General features: G+C 39.0%; 2 protein-coding genes across 3 annotated transcripts in view; one reads left to right on the plus strand and one right to left on the minus strand.

Moving 5' to 3' along the window:
* The first annotated feature begins 734 nt into the window (after positions 1 to 734).
* On the plus strand, positions 735 to 6,293 carry LOC109110120 (zinc finger protein 518B-like). The gene is made up of 2 exons (XM_019123160.2): positions 735 to 1,139; positions 3,140 to 6,293. The coding sequence occupies exon 2, from the start codon at positions 3,260 to 3,262 to the stop codon at positions 5,912 to 5,914; it is 2,655 nt and encodes an 884-aa protein (XP_018978705.1). The 5' UTR covers positions 735 to 1,139; positions 3,140 to 3,259; the 3' UTR covers positions 5,915 to 6,293.
* Positions 6,294 to 6,674: 381 nt separating this feature from the next.
* Positions 6,675 to 19,758, minus strand: part of LOC122139654 (cytokine-dependent hematopoietic cell linker) — a 21,257-nt gene continuing 8,173 nt past the window's right edge. For both annotated transcript variants that reach the window (XM_042738707.1, XM_042738705.1), the window contains 10 exons: positions 19,712 to 19,731; positions 19,438 to 19,611; positions 16,823 to 16,847; positions 13,589 to 13,610; positions 12,471 to 12,522; positions 12,357 to 12,385; positions 12,187 to 12,278; positions 7,812 to 7,889; positions 7,472 to 7,627; positions 6,675 to 7,399 (listed from right to left, as the gene is read on the minus strand). In XM_042738707.1, coding sequence (XP_042594641.1) covers positions 7,244 to 7,399; positions 7,472 to 7,627; positions 7,812 to 7,889; positions 12,187 to 12,278; positions 12,357 to 12,385; positions 12,471 to 12,522; positions 13,589 to 13,610; positions 16,823 to 16,847; positions 19,438 to 19,611; positions 19,712 to 19,731 — 804 coding nt within the window. In that variant the 3' untranslated portion in view covers positions 6,675 to 7,243. The remainder of the gene's footprint in view (positions 7,400 to 7,471; positions 7,628 to 7,811; positions 7,890 to 12,186; positions 12,279 to 12,356; positions 12,386 to 12,470; positions 12,523 to 13,588; positions 13,611 to 16,822; positions 16,848 to 19,437; positions 19,612 to 19,711; positions 19,732 to 19,758) is intronic.

Consider the following 19,758-nt stretch of genomic DNA (forward strand, 5'->3'; position numbering starts at 1 on the left):
CTGTACTGTACTGTATGTGAGGAATTATCGCAGTGGTAAACGAAATGCTGTTGTGCTTTAGGATGTGATGAGTTCATTTTAGCAGACTCAAAATAACCAGCTGATATCATAAGAGTCATATTTATACGTCATATAAATGAAATATTGGAGATTTAGCACTACAACAGTCTCCAGTTTACTTGTAACAGCAGACAACTGAATTATCAGGTAGAATAACTGGCTAAGACCATTTCTAGATTTGTACCCTTCCACTGAAGCGCTTTAATGCTGCTCAGAGGTGACATGAATGCATTTACACGCTAGTACAGCTGTATACTGTGACTCTGGTGGGTCACAGAAGACATAACGTAGTCTGCAATAATTACTGCCTTGTGTAACTGTATTTTGAGCAGCCTGTGTACAGACACGTTTATCACACAAAATAAAAACAGATTTCTGTCTTGCACTTAAACTATTTTATCACAAAAATATAGCTGTAATTAATCTGATATTGGTTTAAATCTTTGACTGTTTATATTTTAGAGTTGTGTCTTTATTTTAACATTTGATCAACTGCTGATGTTCAAAAAAAAATACAGATGGGCGTGGCCAATATATAACCAAATAAATATGCATACATTTATTACCAATAACCCTTATATAATACCATCAGAATGTGTGCAGTTTGTCTGTAAACTGTAGAACACACTAACACAACATAACTGTCTTGCTGCTGTCTGTTTTTCATGAGCGCCATCTTGGCTCGAGTTATATAAGAGGAAGAGTGTACAGTGCGGGTCAGTTTACTGACCACCTCACAGCATCAGATGAATCAACCACTAAACCAGGCGGTTCTCTTCTAGAACAAAAGCACTAGGCTTCATATTCTATCGTCAATCAGCGTCAGGGCGAGCAAACACGTGTTTTTGAGCCGCTGAGCGTTATGAAATGCGGGTGCCCGCGTGAGCTGTAGAGCTCTACTGCAGCCAGCAGCCAATCAGAGCCACGCGTCGCGTCACGTGTTCCTCGCGCGCGCTCTGCTGCACGGTCACAGGGGCAGATAGAAAACAATGCAAGCGATCCTGGCGAGAAAATAGCGAAGAATGGACGAATTAAACGCATCAGTCGCTCTTTTGAGAGGAGGACGCTTTTAAGGCGAGGTTAGTGTTTTAACGCATGGCAGTTTTCGCCCGGAACGCGCGTCTTAGCGGCGCGTGCGGGGCTCGGCTCACGCAACACTTGAAAAATGCGTGAATGCTCTTCTTATTTAGATCGCCTTGGGGCATGAGGAATTACTGTGTGCTGTGCATCCAGGCAGAACGAGGATCTGCTCCAATGCGAGAGCAGTAGGTCTGCAGAGTCATTCGATGGATTTGTGCAGTGCACAGTGCACTTATGACCTAATAAATACTACTGCTTGTTCTGTCAAGCCATTGATTGCGCCATAGCGCTTCTTTTCTCAGAAATTGCATGTTTTTATACTGTATTGCACGCATTTATAATATGTGACCCTGGAGCACAAAACCAGTCAAAAGGGTCAGTTTTCTGAAATAGAGATTTATGCATCATCTGAAGCTGAATAAATCATCTCTCCATTGATGTATGGTTTGTTATGAGGACAATATTTGTCTGAGATACAACTATTTGAAAATCTGGAATCTGAGGGTGCAAAAAAATCTAAATATTGAGAAAATCGTCTTTAAAGTTGTTCAAATGAAGTTCTTAGCAATGCATATTACTAATCACAAATTAAGTTTTGATATATTTACGGTAGGACATTTACAAAATATCTTCGTGCAACATGATCTTTACTTAATATTCTAATGATTTTTGTCATAAAAGAAAAATCTATAATTTTGACCCATACAATGTATTGTTGTCTATTGCTACAAATATACCTGTGCTACTTATGACTGCTTTTGTGCTGCAGGGACACAGATATCAAATCTGTGTTTTTTTTTTTTTTTTTCAATGTTGAGAACATACACATTCAACAAAAAGCTCAAAGTGTTTTATTGCATTAACTGTACTACTACTTTAAAGTGATTTGTAGTTTGTACGTTGCAGTACAAGTAGCTTTTGTTTCATTACTGTCATTAATACCAATATCTTTACTAATAAATATGATTAAAACTACAGAAAGTATTGGTATTAGTGTTTGTGATTTTAACCAGAAAGCCAAATCAAGAACATTGACTGCATTCTTGCATTGCATAAAACATCTTATTGTACTTGCATTTGATTTTATAGGCAAATGTTTTGCCAAATGTTGGTTTCACACTGGATTTGTATAGATTTTTTTTTGCTTTAAGTAATAATGGTTAAGCACATGGGCTAGTCATTGGTGAACAGTTTTAAATATCAAAGATTCATTTAATCAGTATTGTTCAGAATGGTCTTATGACTGTTCAACCCAAATTTAGTGAGGAACAGAAAAAAGAAATGTAAGCCAAATAAATTAAATAAACATGAAACTTGGAATAAACATAAAATAAAAAATGCAACTTTCAGGTGTGTTGAATGCAGCTCTTCTGCGCAACATTGGAGGTCAAAGAGTTTTTATGCAATCGGATATGAACAGAAAATCTGGTTTTAAAAAGGTGAAATTTCAAGCTGATGGTGGCGCTAGAGAGTTTGACATGTAGACCCCCAAAACTGGCCAGTGGACATTTCAGACCATTTTCTACCAAGTAACAATACAAAACCTGGTACACTGTACTAGTTTGTTCTGAGCGGTCATTAGTCATTTGCAGTTTGGCTGTTAAAAGGTTGTTAGTTGATGTATTTCTCAAGTCTTTGATATTCTGATCTCTATGTGGTTCACTTTGAAGATACCTTGAAAAGGCATCAATGGTTATAATAAACTTCTTTACAAACTCTTTTCCCCCAGCTTTCGGCTTCCTAAAGTGTCATCATAATGCTCCATTAAATTCACTTTCAAGATGCACTAGTGATTTGAACATCATGAATTATCTTTTAAGTCTTTTACAGTGTTGTTGTTGGTTGCATTACAAAGAATTTATAGAAGCAAAGGTCATAAATTAGAGTTGTTGCAAAACATAACCAATGAAGAGAGTGTTATATGTGAATCAGTTGTTTATTACTACTATCCTTTCTAATTTCCTGAAACACTCTTTTTTTTTTCTCACCCATTGTGCAGATATAAACTAACAGTGTGCTGAGCCCAAAGGAAGGGATTCTCACCAGTGAAAAACAGCTAATGTGGATCACGTATTCTTTGATTTTTGGACCATAGGATTGTTAACTTGATGTCCTGACCATGCGTTCACAACAAAGTTTCATGTCATTTATGAACAGCAAGGCCAATGCTATACCTAGAAAAGACATTGATCGCATGTGCTGCGCAAAATGTCGCTTTTCCACCAAGGACACTGACCTGTTCGAGAGACACGTGTCCCATCATAAAGAGATAACTTTCTCCTGTGCGCTCTGCAGCCATGTCTCCTATTCTAAAACAGAGTCTCAGAAACACGTCGTCTTGCACACCGGCTCGTACCCATACAGGTGTAGCTTCTGCTCGTACGGGGCCGTGCGGAGAGATTACATGGTGAAGCATATTCTTCGTATACACAAGAGTAATGCGGAAGAAGGCTTCATAACTGACTTCACTGTACCCACCCCAGATACAGAAGGTCCATCTGTTCCTGACACGCTCGAGATTTCAGATTGGCCTGAAAGGAATGACCCGTGTACAATTCCCAATTTCCCTGTCGAACTCCCCAGTGGAAGTCAACCCAGCCAATCATCTGTTATTAGTAGAACAGTGAACCAAACCAAGAGTAATCGTGCCCGGATGACCTACAGTTTCACGACGCCATGTATGACCAACACAGCAACCATTCCGGTTTCTAAGACTCTGTTCACCAGTGCCATTCCCAGCTGCGCTCCAAGCACGAGTCACTCATTAGGCAACATGCCACTAGTCATTCTAAGATCACGGGAGGCAAACGGCAACCTATCGAACTCTCAACTCAGTGCCAATGGGAAAAACAAGGTTTCCGTTTCGGAAAAGCTTATTCAGAAAGCTATGTTCCCAAGAGTCCATGTTGGTTCTACGGAACCACTACAGCAAAGCCCAAGGGTTGGTGTTTCGGAAAAGGCTATGGCAGCAAAAACCATTCCCAGAGTCCAGGTCCGAGCACCTGTTGAATTGAACACCCCACTCAGAGCGCTGCTTAATACGCCCTTATCCAAGAGGAATATCCAGATGGATCAGAGGTCTAGTCAGTTCACAACAGGGACTAACGTTGGGACGCAGAAACCAGTTGTACTTCCCAGCAGTACAATCAAAAGTCCACTGTACTCCAGTGCAGAAAAGAGCAATCAGTCAAGAACGACCTCCAGAGCACCTGTAGGATCATCAGCAGAGACATCGAGCCCATTATCCAGTGTCCAAGTGGAACTGTTAGCGCCTTTGAACCAGCCAATTCAACACAACAAGCCTTTGACCGTGTCCTGTCCAGAGGAGATCAATATTCCTGCCGGGTGTTTGGTGGAACTGGTGGAGGTGAAAAACATCAACGGGACTCGGGAGTTGGAGCTACGGTTGATCCCACCAAATGGGATCCCGCAAGACCAGAAGAGCAACGTGGATGAACCTACATCAGCCGCAGCTGGAGGCAAACTGTCCTTCAAATGCCAAGTTGCCAAAGGGTGTCCAGTCAGCCCATCCACGTCTTCATCATCTCATGAAGTCAAACAGCAGCGGCCTTCAACATGCACTAATGTTCAGACTATCACAAAAACTGTTCAATCAACACACAAACCACAGTGTTCTTCAGAGACCCCAGGCAAGCGCAACCTTAAGACCATGGATCCAGAGATCATCACGCTCGAGGGTCCAGAATTGAGTTCTGAAAGCCTTCCAGTTATCTCATCAGTTTTTTCTCTTTGTCCTACACCCAAGTCAACTCAAAGCATCTCAAAGTCCTCGCCAGAAATGCAACGCTGGACAGTGGCAATGAAAGAGCCGAAGGACGAGGTGAAGAGTGCAGAGAAATCGCTGGTCTGTAGTATTCTGATTAAAAAGGAGGATACTGAGGAGAAACCAAAAGGTGCTTCTGCAGGTCTCAAAGAAACAAAGAGAGCGAATAAGACTAGTAAAGGCTCTGCAATATCTAAGACTCATGGTCAAGTGAAAAGATCAGAAAAAACCCTAAACACAAACCACTTAAAACGATCTCCAAATTTGACTCAACCATTGGTTTTGCCAAACCAGAGCATCGTCCCATCAAACAAAGATGACATTTCACATCAAGACAAGGGAAATTCTGAACATGAGTCTGGCCAAAAACACCATTCCTGTGTTTCCAACATGTATCCAAGAGTAGCTTTGTTCAGGATTCCCAGTTCTCTGTTGGAACCCAACAAGAAGCTTCCGGAAGCGCCAGCTCGCGAGGAGAGTTTGACGGCGCGACCGGTTCTCTGCTGCGCTCTAAGCAAGCAGAACGTCTCCGGAAGTCCTGAAGTGGCCATCAAGCTGATACTAAAGAGAAACCTTTGTGAAAGAGAAGAGAAGTACCAAGACTCGCCACCACGTAAAAAACACAAGAAAGAAAAGAGAAAAGCCAAGAAACGCAGGTCATCGTCGGTTGGGATGAACCTTCCTCAATTATCAAACAAAGGTCATCAAGAACTGAGGTTAACTCCTCTGAAAGCGGATCAGCGCATCAAGCTTCCCGGTCCGAACCAGCCGGTTGTGGTTCTGAACCACCCCAATCCTTCAGTTCAGAGTGTCAGTGTTGGCATCCAAACCCTGAAGAACTATAAGTGGGTTCGCTCAGTGGATCACGAGCAGGAACAGCCAGCAAGGAAACAGCCTTCATTCAAGATGAAACTCAAGAAAGTTCATGGACAGAAGTATCAGGTAATCGAGTTCGTTCTAAAGGGAGTCTCGGAGAAACCCCTCTCGTAAAGACTAGCTACATTCCCTTGTAGATATTTCACATATTGCTTTTTTACAATTTTAGAAAACCCATGTGAGATTTTTAAGTTTAACAGTAATAAAGCTGGTTAGTGGAAAATTTGAAATTCAATGCCAATAAACATTTCGTCAAATATGTTGTGATTAGACTGACCAAGTAATAGCTGTTCTGGTCAAAATATAGTTGGGAATAAAAATAACTTCTTTCAATATTACTTACCCGGTCCTGCCATGGAGCACTTGACACCATCAATGACAAACATGCTCATATATATGTATAATATACGTATAAAGAGAGATTTAAAAAAAAAAAAAAAAAAAATGTAAATGTAAGAAGGTAAGAACTCCGAAACCAAGGGGTTTCAAACAACACTAATGTCTGTTTTTGGGATGTTGCGTGTTATTTGTCATGACTGTACTGGCACATTTCAAACAGACGTCACGTCTTAACATTTGGAGATTCACATGAAGTACATTCACTGAAATCATTTCATGTCATTTACTGTCATTTATCATATTACGAGCACGTAAGCATCAGTGTCAAGTGAATCTCTTCTGATTGTGGTGCACATGGTCTTTGTTGGGTGAGGCTTTGTCATTTGTGAAATTCAAACATATGACGTACAGTAAAAGTGTTTTTGCAAACCAAAAGGTTTGCGTATACGGACTCAGTATTTCTCTGTAAACTACAGCACACATGTACACTCACTGTCAAAGTCGGTACATCAAACAACTTTCCTTTTGTAAAATGTACCGTCATTAAACAGTCGAGACGGTTTGATGTGTTTATCATTGTAAATCTACCTCAAATGATCAAACCAGTAAACCGACTGTTTTCTTTTATTACTGTTACCGTTATGTAAAGTTACAGCTGAGCTTTTGATTTTCAGGGCATCTGCTCGTTTGTGATCAAACTGTTCAAGAAACTAAACGTGTGTGGTTTATGTCAAACTATAATCTGTACATAGTTCTGAGGCTTCAGAAACATAACATCTATTTTTAAATTATTCATGAAGGCCAAAAAATATTAAATGTGATTCAATAAAACTTATAAATGGATTAAAAGTTTCTGGAAAAATGGTTCTTGTGTGTCTGCATTCAGCCAAACACTCACTTTCACTCTACATGTGTGTTAAAATGTCAAAAATATTGAATTCTTTAGATATTTGATTGCTATACACAGCCACATTTTTAAATGACTGATTTTTCTTCTTTCTCTCAGATGAGCTCTTTGGCTCTTAAACGTCACTAAAAATGACTTATAAAGTTAAGATGTCAGTTAAACGTCCCGGAGATGTTGTGGCTTGTCTGTATTTGCTCTTATTTCAACAGCTCGGTCAGGTCCTGCTTTGTGATTGGGTACATCAGCACACACTGCCTCCTCTGATTGGCTGACGCCGAAGGTTTCCGTCCGTCAATGAGAACGATGGGAAAAATGGAGTGGAACCTGATGATGTCGGTGACCGAGTCAAACCTCTGAAAGACAAAGAGACGAGGGATGATGCTGATGCACCGTCAAACACTGCGTTCTGTGGGTGTGTGACTCACGTCATTGGTTCTCAGGCCCGTTCCCAGAGAGTATTTGCTGGTTTCATCACTGAAGCGGATCTGAATGTTAAACACTCTTTTGTCGTAAAACACAGCGAGGACCAAGGGCTCATAGGTAGTGCTCTTCGAGCAGTCGCGCACTAGAAAGGCTCCTTCCTGTGGACAAAAGTCAACTGGTATCATATAAACAACGAGATCTGTATCTAAATAATCCATTCACAGTCCATATGTTTGTTTTCTGATTCGGCGATAATCTGCTAAACTGAATTTCTGTACGTTCTTGTGTCTCTGAACTGTAACAAATGTCATGATGTTGGAGTGAACTGAAGGTGTGTTTTACCCGGTTGACCAAGTGAAGAGCGTGTTCAGCGTCCACACGACTAACCGCACCAACATACCAGTTCTGATCCTCCAATCCCTGCAGGACAGACGTCAAATGGAAATTAACTGTATTTTCTAAATGCATGTTATTGATCTTATTTTGAGCAGTCTGTTCAGTCACACAGTAAGTTTGGAATAATTACGATTTCTTAATGTTTCTGAAAGAGTCTCTTCGCTGCATTTATTTGATCAAAACTACTGTAAAAGAGTGAAATATTATTATAATTTAAAACTGCTGTTTTCTATGTGAATCTCTGTTAAACTGTAATTTATTTCTGTGATGTACAGCTGTATTTTCAGCATCATTACTCCAGTCTTCAGTGTCACATGATCTTCAGAAATCATTCTATTTGGCATCATTTGAATCATCTTTGGGGCGACTGGTACAATGGTCTCAATTTTACAATTAGTAAACTACAAGTTAATACAGATCCTAAGAGTTTATAAATATTTTGCTCACAGTAGAGGGTGTGCCATTTCCCAGTGTCTTTCATGCAAATTACCATCTGTCCCCAAAAGGTGTGAGCTCTCACGTCTAGGACTCGATCAATGCAAATTCAAAGTGAGTTCCTGTCTCCATTAAGAGGATGATTGTCTTGGTCTAAGGTACTTAAGGAAATGTTGCAAGAAGATAAGTGTGCTTCTGCAGCCAGATGAGATCACAGTGTGTCCACACACTCCGTGTATTTTCCTAAAGTCAGGTATGAATCTTTTACTATTAGATTTATCTTTTGTATTGATTTGATATCTCTAAATTGAAACTATTTTCAGAAGTAGATTAAAGGCATATGTTTCCACAAATCTGTGTCCAGGGTTACGTACTAGGTGTGTAACAATCCATCAATATGGATCAATAGCCTAACAATATCTCACTACTCTTGACCGAATTACATTAGTAACTTTAATGAGGTTTAATCTATATTTAATTTATACAATGAAGACTTTTTTGTCATAAGGGTCTTTTTTTTTTTTTTGAGATTTATACATCATCTGAAAGTTGAATAAATAATCTCTCCATTGATGTGTGGTTTGTTAGGAGGACAATATTTGAAAATCTGGAATCTGAGGGTGCAAAAAAATCTAAATATTGAGAAAATCATCTTTAAAGTTGTCCAAATGAAGTTCTTAGCAATGCATATTACTAATTAAAAATCAAGTTCTGATATATTTATGGTAGGAAATGTACTAAATATCTTCATGGAACATGATCTTTACTTAATATCCTAATGATTTTTGCCATAAAAGAAAAGTGTGTAATTGTGATCCATACAATGTACTGTTGTCTATTGCTACAAATATACCTGTGCTACTTATGACTGCTTTTGTGCTGCAGGGTCACATATTATTTGTTTATTAATTTCTGTAGCCTACCTGAAAATTTCCTTTAAACCTACCCGAAAAGCACTGCTTACTTCATTTGTGTCTTTGTGTTTACTTTCTGGTATTGCTTGTGATTTGGAAAAGAGTCTCAGCACTGAGCCCTGCACATCTGCATGACCCTGACTGCCCGTATAGTATACTATACTATAATATAGTATACTATACCCTGTATAGTAGCAACAAAATTAAATCAAAATGTTTTAAGAGCTATATATATATATATATATATTGTTCTATGTTAATGTATTTTTTCCAACAACTAACCCTACCTCGTTTCTGTTGTTTTTCCTCCTGAGGATCACACTATATTTTACACATTGCACATTTAGCACAGAAGCCGGAAAGACTTTCTTGACTATTGTCATGTCCTAAGATTACTTATCTTATGTGTGACTTGATTTTTTCCATTTATGTTTCTTTATTACGTAAAATAAAGCAATAAAAATAAAATAAAGCATAAAATAAACCCCCCAAATTGCAGTACAGTATGTGCTAATTTCAGATTGTTTGTTTGTGTTTAATGCCATTTCAGAGTAAGGCTGGTTTTGTAATTAAAAATGATCATAGACTTCTGCTTTCCTTCCTGTCTTGAGTAACAAAAGGGCCATTTGTTCTTCCTGAGGACACAGAAGTGCTGATAGTGATCAAGGCCTGTAGGACAATGTGTGTATTCATCGGGGGGGCTGCTAATTGTCACACCTTTGGCCCAGCGGGTGAAGCTGTAATCTGCTGATTGGTCAGTTTGAATGTCTCACATTTGGTTTTTAGTCACATGGTCAAGGAAGGGATAAAAGAAGACTGTAACTGTTGCCCTCTCTTTGGCTGGGGTCCTTTACTTGGGGCTCTGCTCTCTCTCTATAACTCTCTCTATCTCTCTCTGTCTCTCTCTCTCTCTGGTAACATTTTACATACATGCTGGTTACATTTGACTGTTTATGTTTTACCATCTTTCATCTATTTTTTAACCAATTCAAGTGTAACCATGATGAAGTGCTGTTATTAAACCATTTAAATGATAAATTGGTTCAACATTAACATTGAAGTGCTACCTATTGCAATACAATATAGTCACTTAATAGCAACACTATCTCACATATCTAGCTATTGTAACTGCGCTTATTTCCGTTGTTGGTATAAGTGGCAGTGGGTGGTTATAGACTAGAAATGATAATGTTTCTTTAGTCCGTTGGCAATCCTACAGCTTGACCCACTGTAGGGAAACCGCCCTTACACACACACACACACACACACACACACACACACACATACATTTAGTCATTTTATATATATAGCATTGATACGCTACCGAGTGCCAAAAGTGCGAAGGTGTGTTTTTATTTCAATAGTGTGGCACAAGCGATAGTGAACCAATTCATCCTTCACTGAGGAGCACCAACTAAAAGTGTAATCTGATCAGAGAGAGTGGCTAACATTATTTGGAAATCGAAACATCCAAATTTCAATGCAGAATTCAGAAGCTCTGAGTTTGCACCAAACCCTGATCCTTAAAAAAAACATCTGTATGGAAGTGTTTTGAGCCAGCTCTCACCTCACACTCTCATTCTCAGGCTGGTTCCCTGTTACAGCAACAGAACCAAATTTACATCACAATTGTACAACTTCCTTTCCTTTATTTGGAGCATGACTGTATTTACACAAAGCCACAGTCGAATGCAGCCACACAACAGCCACTGTCCAGTCTGAACACTACACCTCACAGAAGACAGTAATGGCTTAGATTACAAACATGGCATTCCACTAAGATCTACTGTCCATCTTCACACTGACAGAACCACAGCTTCTCACACACACACAGACTTAATCCCATGATGACAGTCTAAAAGAGACACACAACACATTCTGTTACAACCATCTGCAAACTCATGGAACAACTCTGTGACACATTTGCATGACCAGTCACAGATCGATGATGTAATGTGTAAACACAGACACAGACGAGCCTTCACGAGGTAAAATATTTAATCTTTCTGATTCTTATTAGGGTAGTTGCCAGAGGGCCCCTGGTTTCCCAACACATCACTAATAACAAAAACATTATCACAATGATCAAATGTGAAGTGCCTGCATTGAATTTCTATCAATCAATCATAAAATGTAAAATTTGACCAAACCATCAACTGTGACTTAGCCTGCATATCAGACCCCCCCCCCCCACACACGCACACTCATACACACCAAGCCCCCCCCCACCCCACCACCACACACACACACACACACACACACTAGATCTCAGGTTAGATGAACTAACTGCTTGATTTTGAAGTTATGTAGTTAACTATGGGGGGGCTAGACAAAATACTACTAATCATAATAATTAGAAAGGGATTGGCATTAATAATTAGCATTTCAATCTAAATCTGATGTCATAATAAAATGGAAAGACAGAACATGCAGGACAGTTTTAACCACCATTAGATACCTTCACTGAGTGGACCTTACAACAGGAATAAATTACAATTTACAATAAATTACAATAGAAAACTGTTATTATTAAATTGTAATAATGTTGCACTGTTTTTACTGTATTTTTGATCAAGTAAATGCAGTTTTGGTGAGTAGAAGAGATTTCTTTCAAAAACATTAAAAAAAAATCTTTGACAGGAAGCATTTTCAATTTTTTTTAACAATGTGAAATTCAAATCAAATTGTCATAACTGGATCTTTTTCTCCACCTAAACTCCACCCACAATTATCTGCATGCTCTCGTTTAGACCCGCCTCCATTTATGAGTGCCACGCCCACATTTCAACATCCAATCAACAATCGGCAGACAGAACTAAATCTCCGCCTCTTTTTCACAAATCTGTTACTAGCTGAAGAAAAGATCTGTAGCTGCTTCTGTTTGATCAACTTTAGGCACTGTACACTGATTTTAATAGAGACTGACTGTAATAATAACTGAAGCGTCAGTGATATTGACGCTGATGCTGTACCTGCACAGGTTTGCTGTGGTTGGTGAAGCTGCTGTGGGTTTCTCCTTTAGCAGGAGGCCATTCGTGATGCTGCTGTTTCCTCACCAGTGAATCTGAAACGCATCCAGAGAGTTCTTCAGACTGGGAGATTCTGAGCCGCTTCAGCTGTGATTCAGTGCTTGGATTCTTACCCAGCGAGCTCTTCTCGCTCTCACAGGAGCTGCAGGATCACACAAACACAGTCACACACATCATTCCTCTGATTAATGATGTTAAAGCACAGAGTGTGTGACTGCGGTCAGTACCTGTCCAGATCCTGAGACTCCAGATCCAGAGAATACCTGTGAGACGTCTGACCTGCATAACAGGTATATTAGATTTTATTATTACAGCTTATATTATGTTATATTACACTACAGTCAGAACTTTTTGAACAGTACATTTATGCATTTAACAGACACTTTTATCCAAAGCGACTTACAGTGCATTCAGGCTAACATTTTTTACCTAACGTGTTCCCTGAGAATAGAACCCACAACCTTTTGTGCTGCTTACAGCAAAAACAGTAAAATTTTAAAATATTTTTGCTATTTGATACAACAGTTTTCTGTGTGAATCTCTGTTAAACTCCAGTCTTCAGTGTCACATGATCTTCAGAAATCATTCTAATATGATGATTTGCTGCTCAAGAAACATTATTTTGTTGAAAATATAATTTTATAATTTTTTCAGGTTTCTTTGATGAATAGAAAGTTCAGAAGAACAGCATTTATATGAAATAAAAATCTTTTGTAACATTATAAATGTCTTTATTATCACTTTTGATCAATTTAAAGCATCATTGCTAAATAAAAGTATTAAGTTCTATAATTTCTTTCCCAAACAATTATATATAATATATATATATATAAAAATATATATTCCAAGATTTTGAATGGTATAGTGTATAGAAGCTTTTTATTTCAGATAAATGCTGTTCTAAAAAACATTACATACATTAAATAATCCATAAAAAAAAAAACACAACATTATAAACAATAATAAAAATAATAATAAACAGAAAACTTTCATGAGCAGCAAATCATCATATTAGAATGATTTCTGAAGATCATGTGACACTGAAGACTGGAGTAATGATGCTGAAAATACAGCTGCACATCACAGAAATAAATTACACTTTAACAGAGATTCACACAGAAAACAGCTGTTTTACATTCTAATAATATTTCACAATATTACTGATTTTTCTGTATTTCTGATCAAATAAATGCAGGCTTGGTGAGCAGAAGAGACTTCTTTAAAAAACATTAAAAATCTTACTGTTCAAAAACGTTTGACTGGTATATTATATTATATTATATTATATTATATTATATTATATTATATTATATTATATTATATTATATAAGCCAACATAACTTACTTGCAGATGATGGTATATTAACCTGAGGGTGAAATGGAGAGTGATTATTATTTGCATGAATTATCTGATTAATGTTTGGGTTTCTTAAATACACAAAACCGTCAGACATCATGCTTTAATAGTGATTGTTGTCAATTTCTTTATATTTGGAACATCTGTTTCTGTAAATACAACATTTGTTGGTTAAAATAATGGTTATATATATTACTGGATGTATTTGCGGATTCATAAATGCTTTGCTGAAATTAATGGTCTGTTTACTGAGTCGTTTCCACTGTGACAACACGCCCCGCTACAGGAGTGAGCATTAACTCTATGTTTCTCTGCTGATGTTTGCGTCTGTCTCTCAGCATGATTTCTGTTCTCTTCACAGCTCTTCCTCTTTGACCTAGATGTGAAATCTCTCTCTCTTAAAGTACCAGCCACGTGTGATGTTTCTGTAACCGTTCTCGAGGTTAACAGGCCTTGGCAAGTCTGAGGGAGGCATGACCTCACTGTTTGAAATAGGTTATTAGATGAATCAGAGTTAAGATGAATCAGAAGTGTACATGTTTTAAATGGAAGTAGAAGGCCTTATTAGAATCTGTTCATTTATCAAATCAATTCTGAAAGTCTTTGTTCAATGATAAATGAATATGCATGATAATTAAGGGGTCTATTGTGCAACCTTGTTTGTGTATCAGTTTTCCCCATGATCATCTTTGGTGAGGGAAACTGACGTGACAACACGCCCCGCTCTCCTCCACATGTACTGTTTTTATTTCTAGTTAGCGCTCTATGATGAATAGCATGGCATCAGTAAGAGACTTTTGGACTGCAATGTCATGGTTTTCACAGAAACATGGCTACACGGCGACGTACCCAATAATGCTATTGAGCTAGCTGGACGCTACATGCTCCGGGCAGATAGAACGGCAGATGACTCCAGTTAGACAAGAGGTGGTGGATTGTGCATTTAAGTCAACAAAGCTTGGTATACGAACACTGTCATTGTTGGGAGACACTGCTCCGCTAACCTAGAGTTTCTTATGGTTAAGTGTAGACCTTTTTATCTGCCGCGGGAGTTCACTTCCACCATAATAACTGCAGTCTATATTCCACCGGATGCTAATGCCAAGCTTGCTTTGAACGAACTGCATGCTGTCATTAGTAAACAACAGACTGCTCACCCGGAGGCTGCTTTTATTGTCGCGGGTGATTTTAATCACTGCAAATTAAAGACAGTGCTCCCCAAATTTCACCAGCATGTTTCCTGCCACACCAGAGGAGACAAAACTTTGGATCATGTTTGAACAAACATTGATGGAGCTTACACTGCCATCCACCCCCCCCACCTCGGACAGTCTGATCACCTTTCTTTGTTTCTCACCCCCAAGTATTCACCCCTCATCAACCGTGTGAAGCCATCAGTGAGGACCATCAAAGTGTGGCCAACTGGAGCAGACTCTTTACTTCAGGACAGGTTTCAACACACTGACTGGAGTATGTTTGCTTCTCAGGCTGCCTGTGGCTCTCACACAGACATCGACATCTACACCTCCTCTGTACTGACTTACATCAACACCACCATTGACAGTGTTACATCAGAAGAACAGCTCACAACATACACTAATCAGAAGCCATGGATGAACAAGGAGGTGCGAATTCTGCTGAAAGCCCGCAACACTGCCTTCAGGTCAGATGACGCGCAGGCCTACAGTAAATCCAGGGCTAACCTGAAAAGGGGCATCAAAAAGGCCAAGTACTTCTACAAGCTGAAGGTAGAGGAACACTTTTCCAACTCTGACCCCCGACGCATGTGGCAGGGCATCCAGGCCATCAGTGACTACAAGTCAAGTAACTCCACTCCAACGGTCACGGACGTCTCCTTCCTTAATGAGCTAAATGACTTTTATGCTCGCTTCAACAGCGACACCAAGGAGACGGCCACCAAGATCACACTCTCAGCAGATCACCAACCCCTCAGCTCACCTCCACAGATGTCCACACTGCATTGAGCCGGATCAACGGACACAAGGCTGCCGGCCCGGACGGCATTCCTGGACGTGTGCTTAGAGCATGTGCAGAGCAGCTTGCAGGGGTCTTCACAGACATTTTCAACCAGTCCCTCACCCAAGCAACTGTGCCCACATATTTTAAGTCCACATCCATTGTGCCAGTGCCAAAACTCTCCTCCCCGACATCCCTGAATGACTACCGCCCTGTAGCACTCACACCCATCATTATGAAGTGCTTCGAGCGATTGGTCCTAGCATACCTCAAGGACTGCCTCCCACCCACACTGGACCCACATCAATTTGCCTACCGCAGAAATAGGAGCACAGAGGATGCAGTATGCACAGTAATGCACTCTGTACTCACAGGTTCTGCAGAGGGTGGTGAAAACCGCCCAACGCATCACAGGGACACCACTTCCTGCTATTGAGGACATCCAGAGAAAACGCTGTCTACGTTGAGCTCGCAGCATTCTTAAGGACTCCTCTCACCCTGACCATGGACTGTTTAACCTCCTGCCCTCCGTGAGGCTCTTCAGGAGCCTCCGGACAAGGACCAGCAGACTCAGGAACAGCTTTTTCCCTACAGCTGTCTCCTTACTGAACTCTGCCCTCTGACACACACCAAAAATAAACAACACACCAAACACACACACTCCTCACCCCTCCTCATCACTACATCTGATTTACAAACAAAAAACAGCTCACTTGAACTACTGTCTGTTCATCCAGAATACTGAATGATCCATTTGCACACTGGAATATTTTTCTAGTGCACTTTTTTTACTGTCCATTGCACTAGTGTAAATAATTACCATATGTTCATAGTTTCTGCTTATAGTGTACATACACTTATTACATAATCCATCTGTATAGTATGTTTATAGTACAGCTATCTGTATATCATTCTGATAGTATTTAAAATCTGTAAATTATGTCCATAGTACTGCCTTATCTGTATATTTATTGTATATTTGTAACATATTGTAGACACTGTATACCCTGTACTTACTGCTTATTGCACTTCTGGTTAGATTCTAACTGCATTTCGTTGCCTTGTACCTTACATGTGCAATGACAATAAAGTTGAATCTAATCTAATCAGATCAGGTTCTTTGTAAAAAGTAAATTAAATTATTTTTGGATCAAGCTTGTCTGTTTGACTTTGATTGACTTTGTTATGTGTGTAAAACATGGAGCTTATGAATTAATTTGATTTACAGCAAAGAAATGGACTTACATTCTCTCGCTCACTCGGACTGGATCTGAGAATAAAACACACAAATCAGAAAGTTAATGAGTGTGTGAGAGTTTTGAAGAGTTATTCAGATTTGAGTTAATGGGGTGCATCACTGCAAATTATGACCATTTTATATTGGTTGGTCATTTTAATGTTCATGGGCTTACTATTTCTGAACTTAACATTTCTGACACGGTGATCTCTGACCTCAAGATAATTTTATTCACACTCACTTCCAAATCTACCTTCTTCATCTGGCCTTGTTGACAGGCAGTCTCGGGCTTATTCCTCTCAGTTTCCTCTGAAGGTTAATGTGATTTTTAATTAATTCAGCTCTCGGCTGTCATTGCACTCGTCGCTTTCTGACATCTGTTCCTGTGGCTCAGTGGTAGAGCATTGCGTTAGCAGTGCAAAAGGTTGTGGGTTCGATTCCCAGGGAACACATGTTAGGTAAAAAATGTTAGCCTGAATGCACTGTACGATAATTCGCTTTGGATAAAAGTGTCTGCTAAATGCATAAATGTAAATATTTTGAGCTACTAAATAATGCATGGCTGGACATTTTAAATGTGACTGCTCCTTTGAAAGTTTTTAAACTGAAACCCAGAACGGATTGGTGGCTAAACTATAAAATTCAACATTTCACACAAGCTTGTAGAAAAGCAGAGTGAAAATGGAAAAGGCACAAACTTCATCTGAGCTGTATATGACTTGTCTTCTGGCCTACCAGACTGCAAAAGCTGCTTATTTCTCCAGTTTAATTTTAAATAATCAACATAACCCTAAAGTTGTGTTTTCAGTTATAAATGCGGTCTGAAATCCATCTGTTAATTACATACCAAATCCTTCTAATGCACTATGTGAAAGCTTCTTGAGCTTTTTCTCAGAAGGCCTCAGGTAATAAACACTCAGTTCAGGCTTTGGATCCCATTTCTGACTGAAACTATGTTCACCCTCAAACCTTCCTTCTGTCCTCATGATGTAATACACCCCCATAGTTAATCGAGTCTGTTGGCCCTGCTTTGTTGTCTTTATTGAACAAATGTTTATTAACTGGTTCTGTTCCTGCGTGTCTGTTACTCCTTTGCTCAAAAAGTCTTCCTTAGACAGGTCTGTTTTAAATAACTACCTACATATTTCTGTGGTTCCTGTTATTTCTAAGGTACTAGAAAAAGTTGTGTTGTGCCAACTTAAGTTTTTTTTTTTTTTTAAATTTGCAGTCTTGTTTTAACCCTTTTCATAGACTGAGTCAGCTCTGCTGAGAGTTTTAAATTATATCTTAGTTGCTACCGATGCAGGTGACTCTGTGATTTTAATTCTCTGCTGCCTTTGGCACTATAGACCACCAACCACTCTCACCTATATAAAAAACAATCCTGTGAGTTAAAAAAAAACATTCATTAATTGAATTGAAATAAATCCTATCTAACTGAGAGATATTTTTCAATCTAGATTGGCAATGTTTCTTCCTCTTGAATCTGGAATTCCTCAGGGCTCTATTCTAGCACCTTCGCTTTTTCTCTCTCTACATGCTTCCTTTAGGTTCAATTCTGAGAATGAATGGTGTGTCTTTCCACTTTTATGCAGATGATACCCAGATCTATCTGCCTGTTAAAAGATGACCCTTAAATACAATCTTTATTTGCATACCTTGATGAGGTAAAGCTCTGGTTGGCAGCAACTTTAACTTTAAATAACTCAAAGACTGAGGTTGTAATTTTAACTAGTCTAACAATTGTGAGTTTAACTCTTTCTCTGCCAAACATGGAATTTATGGAAGTTATACACTCAGCTGCACTATTATGCATCTCCTGAATAAGTCCAAAATCTCTCGATCAAGAACACAGCTGAGGAAGACGCAGAAAACAAGCGACCTCATATGTAAGCAAAATAATACGATTATCAACAATAAACAGCATACAAATGAAAACTGCCTAATGTTAGTGAGTGAAATGAAAAGTGAAATGGACTGTGAAGCTTTGGGAGTGCTGATGAAAGCGATCTACTGCAGCTATGCTTTGATCATTGAACTGAATATGATCCAGATGTAGTATATAATAAAAACATGATTTTCTTAGCTTTCTGTGTTTTTCTGTGTTTTTTTTTTTTTTTTGGGATGCATTGCCTGTTTAGATATTCACACAACAAAATATTCTGGGGGCCATGAAATTTTAGTGAAAATTATACAAAATGCAACTTTTTTTTCCTGTCAGCTTTTAACTCCAAGGTTCAGAACCTCAGTGTTCTTCTTTACAGTCAGCTCAATGTAGATGAACATGTTTCCTCTGTTGTTGCTTCTAGCTTTTTTCAGCTCCACTTACCTTCTAAAATTAAACTAAAATTAATTTCCTGCCTGAAAAATCTCTTGATAAAGATAATGAGGACATCATTAAAATTGTCCATGTGACAAAAAACAAAAAAACAAGAAAAAGCTACAAGAATACTTTTTGTGTGCATGGAAAACAAAAATAACAATGATGTTTTTGTATGTGTTATTTCCTGTTTCGACTATGTGAGTTTGTGCATCGCTTTGGTCAGTCCTATTACTGCTTTTAAATGTGCTTTATAAATAAAAGACTTGAACCATATTCTGCAGGGTAGTGTGTAAGACTCACTGTGTCCATGCTGGTCTGCTGTTGTGAGATCTGGTTTGCGGTGACGCTGGTTCAGGTGCGGGTCTTGATGGAGGAGACTCATCAAACTTTGCAAACTGGTTTGGATAGTCAGTGATGGTCTGTACTGGTGGAGGCGGTAAACGCAGGTGATCTCTGGGTAATGATCTCACCGGCCTGAAAGCGCAGCACACCATCACTACACTGAAAACCTGTTTTTCTCACAGGTGTGTGTTTCAGTAAGATGTCTGTCTGCAGTGTTGCTGTGTTTGAATACCTCTGTGGGACTGTGAAAGCCTGTCATGAAGAGATTAACATATATGA

This window comes from Cyprinus carpio, chromosome B14 (assembly GCF_018340385.1).
Source record: "Cyprinus carpio isolate SPL01 chromosome B14, ASM1834038v1, whole genome shotgun sequence".
Classification (NCBI taxonomy): domain Eukaryota; kingdom Metazoa; phylum Chordata; class Actinopteri; order Cypriniformes; family Cyprinidae; genus Cyprinus; species Cyprinus carpio.

Excerpts from the sequence above, each read along its gene's own strand:
- LOC109110120 (XM_019123160.2), top strand. The coding sequence starts at position 3,260 with ATGCGTTCACAACAAAGTTTCATGTCATTTATGAACAGCAAGGCCAAT.